Genomic DNA, 9,187 nt, shown 5'->3' with positions numbered 1-9,187 from the left:
TGCAGAGGCAGAAAAGGATCTTGGAGTCATTATTGATGCCAAAATGAACATAGGCTGGCAGTGTGGGGACGCGGTCAGGAAGGCCAACCGTACCTTGTCATGCATCTACAGATGCATCTCAAGCAAGTCCAAGGACGTGATCCTCCCCTCTATGCAGCACTGGTTAGGCACTGGTTAGGCCCTACGAGGAGAGGCTACAGGACCTGAGCCTGTTCAACCTCCACAAGAGAAGGCTATGGGCGGATCTAGTGGCCTGTTACAAACTAGTCAGAGGGGACCAGCAGGCATTGGGGAAGTCCCTGTTCCCCCAAGCACTACCAGGAGTGACTAGAAATAATGGTCAAAAGCTGGCAGAGGGTAAATTCAGATTAGACATTAGAAGTCACTACTTTACTGTCAGAGCAGCTAGGATCTGGAACCAACTTCCAAGCGAAGTGGTGCTGGCTCCTACCTTTGGGTTCTTTAAGACAAGGCTAAATGAATACCTTGCCGGGGTCGTTTGACCCCAGTACTCTTTCCTGCAATGGCAGGGGGTCGGACTTGATGATCTGCTGAGGTCCCTTCCGACCCTACTAACTATGAAGAATCACAGGTGTATTGAATAAAGATGGAGATCTATGAACAAGATAGATCCATTGATCCTCAGTTATGTTAACAGTGAAGTATCTTTACAAGCTACATCTCTAAAGGAAGTCAGATGTCTTAACATTCTAATGTCCTGTAATGATTGTGAATACAGTCACTGAAGAAAGGACTAATTTTTCATGTCAAGCAGATGGACTGATTGATTTTTATGCCCTTTCAGGCTTTCTTCACAGATGAGTACACCAAAAACCACCCAGAGGATCAAGAAAAGCTGAACAAACTGAAAGACCTGATTGCTTGGCAGGTAATACCATATTGGCAGCAATTTTCTGAGGCTTTCTCAGTTATTCTTTTTCTGTTTGTTTACTGGTCTTGTTTTTATTGGGAGAGCATATATGACCTAAATATTTCTGTTATGGTTGGAGTGATGTTGTAGCCATGAGGGTCCAGGAAATATGTGACAGACTAGGTTATTTTGGGAGGGTCATATCTTTTTTTGGACCAACTTAGCACAGGCTGCATCTTCTTCTTTTTCAGACTCAAGGAAGGTTGCTATGAAGCTTGTGTTAAATATTTTCTTGCATGGTCTCCTCTTTTTAAAAGGAATAAATTCAAAGCTATGACTAGAATCTGACTATCTATGTGAAGTATAGCAGGTATTTTTAACACGTTTTTGCAAAATGTATGGTATTAGCCAGTGATAAACCTCCTCATTATAATGGGAGTGAGTATAGAAAGGGATGAGGGATATTATTTTGTTATACTGTTTTGGCAAAAATGAGAGAAGGCCAAAAACACATGGCAGCTGTTAATATATTTTACTTAAAACCTGTACATGCTCTAGTATAGTACACCCTTAATTATTCAAATTCCTTTGGACACCACTTGCCAAAAGCCATTTGAATATGTGACACTTCAGCATCTTGTGAGGAATTTTGCATGCTAACACATGATGCATAATGTAAAACCATACCCACTTAACATTACAGATATTAAATATACAGAACTTAAAAGAGAACAGGTTCTTAAGCAACATCAACAGTTACAAGTTGATAAAGCAAAATTGCTGGTTGGATAAATCAAGAGTTTAGATAAATTTACTGAGATTATTCATAAAATATCACACCACTGAGTTTCTTTCTTCTGAAATGAAGTGGAATGGCTAAACTTTGTGAGGGCACTAGAAATTTTCACTCATCTACTAGTTAAATGACTGCTATTTTTCTGTAGATGGGTACATTATAAAGGAAATATTTCCTTTATGCAGAATAAGTTTCATTCTTAAGGGCCCAACAGATAATACAAATATCTGACAAAGTTTATTTTTCTTCAGTAGCCTTCTGAGAGAGTTGGGGAGGGTATCACCAGAATCATGGATTTTAATCCTGCAGTCTTGGAGCACAGCTTTAATTCCTTATTTCCTACAGCACATCACTGCCGTGCTTTGCTAAAATTCACACACAAACTCTTACATGTTTTGATCTTGAATTTTAGCAACATTTTGTATCTCGAATTTTGCTAATATTCCTTCATTCCTAAAACTGGTGCAAATTCATTTTTATTAATTTTTTATTTGGTATCAGACTAAAGAATACAATTTTATGTTGCTTAGGAGCTCTGCAGTGCATGCCTAGTATCATTTGCAGTGTTGTTGCCACTTTTTTTTGTGTAGCACGCCGTTCCACGATCAGCACAAAAGAGTAATAGTAAATACTTTTATTAAGCAGATTTCTCAATAGGAGAGCAAAATATTCTACCTGTATCAGCTACACTAATGCTATTTTTTTTCTTATTTTTAAAATATGCATACGTTAACCAATCTCCAGAATCCCTTTGTTCTCAAAGAATAAAGTGCATTTACTGTAGGCAGCATCACAACATTTTTTATGACATTCAAAGGAAAAATAACTCTCTTAATTGTCCTAACCATTTGTTGTTATAACAGAAGAAATATTATTTCAGGAAATATCAGTTCTATTTTTATAATCTTGTCAAGACAATTAATGCTGCTGCAAACCTACTTCTAGGACAAAGACTGGCTGTACGATAAGAAGCCTTTATTGTGTTGCCGATGAATATGGTTCATACAGCCTTTGCTAATTATGAACAAATCACTTTGTCCAAAAAATTAAATAACATGAATGAGAGATATAGACTTTGCTATGGAAAGGAAAGTCATTATATTTAGTTCATACCTGGTGTTAAAATATACCAGTGACCCTTAAATGTCTGGCTTCTAATAGATTTCTTCTTTCCCTAATGTGAATAGTATGAAATCTTATTCATTAAATAGAAATTCTATTACAAATTATAACTTGATATCTTTCATTTCTCTCTATATATATTATGTACTTTGTGTCACTGATTATGACTCACCACCCCCCTGTGAGGCAGTGAAAGTTTATATCTATTTTGTAGGTGGGTAGCAGCAAGACTTTTCTACCAGTTCCAGGCTCCAATCCAGAAATAATATTTCCAAATACTTTTTAAAGTTTCCTTCTAGCACCTTCCATGTTCTAGCACCTTCCATGTTCATTGTTTCCATTGTGGAGCTCACTATAACTAATGGTTACCAAGTTTTATATTCATACCACATCTGTTCAGTATTCTCTCCTCTTGATACAGTCTAAGGGCACAGACACATGAACAAGTTACTTAAGATACAGCATCAAAGAACCAAACAAGTCAGGAATACTGCAATATTTGAATCATTTGCAAGGAGCTGGTCTGTAGTAAGGGCACAAGTGTACGTTCTTACCCCATAGTAAATAAAGGCTAACTTGTGAAAGACTTTACAATGAATTTAATTTACTTTGTGGTGCTTGTTCATGTGCTCATGTCCTAAAACACTTAATGGATGTCCAGATTCCACTAAAAAAATTGCAAACTTTGTTCTTCACCACAGATTTAATACAATGTACCCTGAAGCACCAGTACTGTGATTCAAACACATTCAGTTACTACTACTACTACAGAGCACTACCAGATCTATCCATAATAGAAGTGTTTTAGTAATATGCTTTTAAGAATCACACTGTGAATTAACTTCCCTAAAATGTGGTGAGGGCAAAGAGAGTTACGTGTATATACTATTAATGGTGTTTACAGGGTCAACACACAATAAAGGAAAATGGAAATATAAGTGGACTATACAAAACCTACAGTACTTGGAACTGATTAAAAGGTTTTGGTAATGCATCAGAAAGGTTACTTGCAGAAATAAAGTTAGGAGTATATTGAATAAATCTCAAATTTTAAGGACTCAGGAGCAAGGTGCCCTCAAGGATGAAGAGAAAAGGGCTCAGGGTTCACTGCATAGCCATGTCTGTTTATTATTATTTATACAACACCGAAAGCTGTGTTAAGTAGGATAGAGACATGAGCTCTATCCTGGAGATAAAGCTGATGCAGGAGTGTAACAAAGCCAGGAGAAAATAGAAACGAGAAGAACTGAAAAAGAAGGGTTTGTTTCACTGTGAGACCCTCATTTTTGTTTGTAAATAAACTCATCACATCTTGTAACCCAACAGTAGAGAGACTTCAATGAAGAAAGAATTATCACTTGGCAGGACAGAGAGGACCATTGCTAACCTAGTTTTTCATTTCGTTCACAGAGGGAATGGATGCTGGGATAGGTGGCTAATGACTTGGAGAGATAACACATTTATGGAGGTGTAACTGATCCCTCGCTACAACTACACTAATATAAAATACACCAGTATAAGTGTCACTGGTTTTTACCTTACCTGAAGTGGCGGGGCAGGATGGCACTTTAAAGACTAACTCATTCAGACGGGCATAAGGTATAGTAGTTGACATCATCTGACAAAGCAGGCTGCTGCCGTTAAAAACTTTTGCCTGTCTGAACGAGTTGGTCTTCAAGATACCACCCTGCTTTGCTTTCTGACTCACTGTAGACTAAGTTCCCAGTCGCATGTTAAATTTAAAGTGTGATACTGAGTTTACTGCATTATTGCACCTTAAAAACAGTGCGCATGTGTGACCAGTTACTGCTTAAGTTGCAATTAATCTGTTAACCACATCTTAAATATAACATGCGTTGGGAACCTAACACAGATAACTGCCTCTCTCACAAGTAGCAAAGTGCTGTAATAGCTGCTTATTCCATCCAGCTGCCCTGGGATATCTGCATCGCTGGTCACTGAAGATTCCAGCACAAGTTACATTGGACTACAAAACTGGTGAAAGCTATACCAATGCAAATGCCTTGTTTGTCCAGGCTTTGAAAAACCTAGTGCTGGATTTTGAAGAGAAATGAGGACTCTGAAGCTGAAGTTGGGGAGTCCTTTGGATATATCGCCCCCTCCCCCCCATTCAGCAATTAAAAAATGGCATTTTTCATTCAGCAATTAAAAAAAATGGCAAGTACCTTTATTATCAGATGATGGGTGCATCTATACATGCACTTTACTGCAGAATTGACTAATTAATTTTGCAGCAAAGCATCTCTGTCTACATGTGCACCCATATTAGGGTCCAGCAAATTAATTAACTCCATCATAGTATAGTGCTGTCTGGGAAACTGCAAAAAGGGATCTCAGAGACGCAGTCAACTCCAAAATGAATGTGAGTCACCAGTGTGATGAGGTAATAAGTAAAGTTAACTGCATCCTTTCTTGCATAAGTAGGTGCATCACAAAGAGGTGGAGGTGATACTTGCCCTCTTTGCGGCATTTGTTAAGTCACAGCTGGAGTATTGCATTCAGTTTTGGGCACTGCACTTCAGGAGGGATGTGGATGACCTGGAGAGGGTTCAGAGGAGGGCTACTTATCTGGTTAGAGGCCTACAGAAAAATACCTATGTGGACCGATTGGGAGACCTGAACTTCTTCAGCCTCTGCAGGAGGAGGCTGAGAGGTGATCTTGTGGCCGCCTAAAAATTCACCAGGGGGGCCCAGCAAGAAATAGGGGATACAGTGTTTACCAGGGTGCCTGTCAGGGTAACTAGAAATAATGGCCACAAACTGGAAGACAGCAAATTCAGTTTGGACACCAGGAAAAAATTCTTTACAGTGAGGGTTGTCAAAATATTGGATAAGCTTCCAAGGGAGGTGGTGCTGTCCTTTTCCTTGGAGGTATTTAAAAGGAGATTGGACAGACACCTGGCTGGGGTCATCTGACCCCAGCACTCATTCCTGCCCAGGGCAGGGGGTCAGACTCGATGATCTAATAGGTCCCTTCTTGACCCTAACATCTATGAAACTACCCTAGGGTGGAAGAATTTAGGCTCCTGCAACACACATGTAGATGTACACCTTGCTGGGGTCGTTTGATCCCAGTACTCTTTCCTGCCATGGCAGGGGGTCAGACTAGATGATCTAATCAGGTCCCTTCCGACCCTAGAAAATATGAAACTATGGTGCCTGGGGCAGGATAGGACACAAAGAAGCTACAGTATGGGTGCTGCCTGCTGGCTAGCCCTGCACTGTAACATCACTATGCCCCAGTCGACCCCAACGCTACCCAATGCTGCCACCCAGAGCCTGGGGCTACTCTGCCATGACTGAAATTGCTGTGATCACAGGTGCACAAGTAAACACTGCACCCAGGAGCAGCTGACCACAGTGCAAACTGTGCTGGCGTTTATTGTGTAGATGCAACCAGTTAGTATCTTGGATGACCTTGCATGGCTTGTCAAAAGGGTGTTTGGTTTTGTGATTCATCTTGCACACCTGATCTTATAAGAAGAGCAACAGGTTTTACCAGAGACTTCCACATAGGCTTTTCAATTGCATAACATAATGGAACAAACATTAAAATATATAAATAGGGGTGTGAAACAGTGACCCTGAGGTAGTACTCTAATCTAGCCGATTCCAACACTTTACCCAGGAAGCCTGCTTTTCAGAGCTCTCTCCAAACTGCAGTAAACTGCCTATCTGCTGCTACCAGTTTCTGGGGAGTAATGAAACCAGCTGACAAATATATTATAAGCAACAGTAAAAATTTTGCGGTTGACTTGGCAGATTCTGTGCATAGAAGGAGAGGGGTTGTCACATCAGTGTAACATTCTCACTTCTTATTTTTTCAAGCTACCTTTCCTTGGGGCTGGAATTAAGATTCATGAAAGAAGAGTTTCTGAAAACCTTCGTCCTTTCCATGAGCGTATGGAGGAGTGTTTCAAGCACTTAAAGGTTAAAGTAGAAAAACAATATGGAGTCAGAGAATTGGTAAGGTTCTTCTTTTATGCCCCTCCTCACTCCTACACTTTCTCTTTATTTAGAATGTGCCCTGTACTTTTCATATAAGCAAACCACCTCCTGCACTTGTGTTACTTAAGGACTGTTCTATGATCTGAAGTTACTGTGACCTGAATTTTAAACAGCCAACTACATCTCTGAATTTTAGTCAGGGGAGTTAATTAATTCCCTGATGCATCAAACATCCCTCATTCTGAGATTTGTAATCCCATCCCTATTAAAACTGCATTCCTTTTTCACACTAGACAGAAATAGAAACAAATACTCTGAAAAAATGCTATGACATACTTTTCCCCTCTTTCTGTAATTTTTAGTGGTTCAGAGCTTTGATCTACACTTAGTACCCATAGCTCACTGCACTTCGCTAATTCTAAACCTGTTTTAAAACAAACGGATTGTGCGTGATATTATCATAAATAATAGCTGAGACCTAAACTAGTAAGAAGTGGGAAGTTAAAAGATAAATCTAATCACAATGTCTTCCAGTCACCTCTCAAATAAAACCACTTAAATGTCTGAATATCGTTTTAACAGTTTGTTGGTTTCAGGAATTAGATACTCATTGTTTGGGAAATTATGTAGTACTGCATTCAAGTTTGATCAGAGAAAAAATTAGGGTGGCCAACTTCTTACCTATGCTTTTGGTGGTATTCTGTGCTGGGACCCCAAATTAGGCAAGTTCCAGGCATTTATCTGAGTATTTTTATATAACCTGCTCTCTGCAATTTTATCATATGCTGCCTCCCTCAACACCTGTTTGTATTAAATTTATAAAACTAAACAGCAATCTATATATATTATTTCTCTCCTTTACTACATGCTCTGTTTTTCTAAGCCTCCCATTTTCAACAATGTCCACAGTATTGTCTGAAACATGATGGTAAACCTGACAGTTTAGCTATCTAATTTCATCTCTTGAGATTTATGGTCAGTGTCCAAGCTGGTCTAATCTAACTCTTTAGATGCAAATATCTCTCATACTCACTGTGAGGTTCAGTATTCAACATAGCAGCGGGGTATGCTGTTATAAATGTAATTGCATTCAAAGATACATGATGCAACAGGGTGAATTATTTTATTGCTATTCAAGAAATTCCTCATAAATGAATATGCTTGCTAGATAGTAGTATTTAAGACATTTTATCATATTCAAGAGAAGCCAGTTAGTTTGAAATACACACCATTTCCTTTTTTATCATCCTTCATTCTGTTTCTGGCTGCTGGTGTGAGCTCTTTCATTTAAAGGGTAGTTGCGCCCATTGTGTCTTATCACTGTATTCTAGGAGCTCATGGAATGAGAAGTAATTCTAAGTGAATATAAACTGTGAAAAGTATTTTCAAAATAAACTTTGGAACTATACGTGGTTTTTCCGAGCCTTGACAGTCTTAGTGAAAAGTAATAGCATCAGAAACTAGCAGCATGGGAGTTCAGCATGTGAGATTCTATACCAGTTTCCATACAGATTCCAAATGATCTGAACCATCAAAATAAGAATTTTATTGTGTAACTGTTAAACATGGTGAGTCTTGGATTTTTAAAAAACTATTCTTGCTTTTATTAAAGAAAAATTAAAACAGGATGGAAAGTAGTTCACAAAGTTTGTGTTCAGAAATGCTTTGAGACCTATAACATTTCATACCATTACGATGAGCTAAATGTGGAAAGTTCACACTTAAAAATTCTCTTCAGGGACTATATCAATTGAGAAAAAGAAGGACAAGTCTAAATGCACAGTTCAGTTGCTATTGCCAAATTCACTTCCTAAAAATGGAAATGAGTGCAGATGTTGAGATATGTGCTGGAAACTGGCCAAGAAGTTTGGACCTCACTGCTGCATGCAGCATGAGAAAACACAGCATAAGAATAAGGAAGGCAGGGGTTACAGTCACTGATATAGACATGGGCTAGGGACAGACATTCACAGATTCACAAAAGTTTAGGGCTGGAAGGGAGCTTGTGAGATCATCAGGTCTAGCCCCCTGCTCTGGGCAGAAAAGACTGCTGGCAAAAAGCCCAACTCTGAATTGATTCAGTCTTTGCAGGTTAGTCTAACCTGGCTAGGCTGAACCACTTTGCAAGTGCATAGACATTCCCTATGGACTGAGAAAATGCAGTTACATGCTAGTGGCTCAGGCTAGAAGCAATGGGTGCTAGAGTAGCCCTCCCATTCCTTACACAGTGCAAAGCCCCTGCAGGATGCTCTGATTAGGGAGGGGTTCCCCTCCACCCTTGCTGTTCCTGACCAGCAAGGGAGCCAATAGGGAGTTGATAACACAATGTTTAACACCTCATCAAGAAAACAAAAGTCTCTCTCATTAGGTCAAGGTCTTCTTAAAAACTTTTTCCAAGGAAGGAATGGAAGGACATTATCAGATGACCT

General features: G+C 39.2%; 1 protein-coding gene across 1 annotated transcript in view; it reads left to right on the top strand.

Moving 5' to 3' along the window:
- DOCK2 (dedicator of cytokinesis 2) overlaps positions 1-9,187 on the top strand; it is a 519,632-nt gene that overhangs the window by 494,796 nt on the left and 15,649 nt on the right. The window contains exons 49-50 of the mRNA XM_019534715.1: positions 806-889; positions 6,639-6,776. Of these exons, the coding sequence (XP_019390260.1) occupies positions 806-889; positions 6,639-6,776 (222 nt within the window). The remainder of the gene's footprint in view (positions 1-805; positions 890-6,638; positions 6,777-9,187) is intronic.

The sequence above is a fragment of the Crocodylus porosus genome, unplaced genomic scaffold, assembly GCF_001723895.1.
Source record: "Crocodylus porosus isolate Cpor-Errol unplaced genomic scaffold, CroPor_comp1, whole genome shotgun sequence".
Taxonomy (NCBI): domain Eukaryota; kingdom Metazoa; phylum Chordata; order Crocodylia; family Crocodylidae; genus Crocodylus; species Crocodylus porosus.
This window is presented reverse-complemented; position numbering and strand designations above follow the sequence as displayed.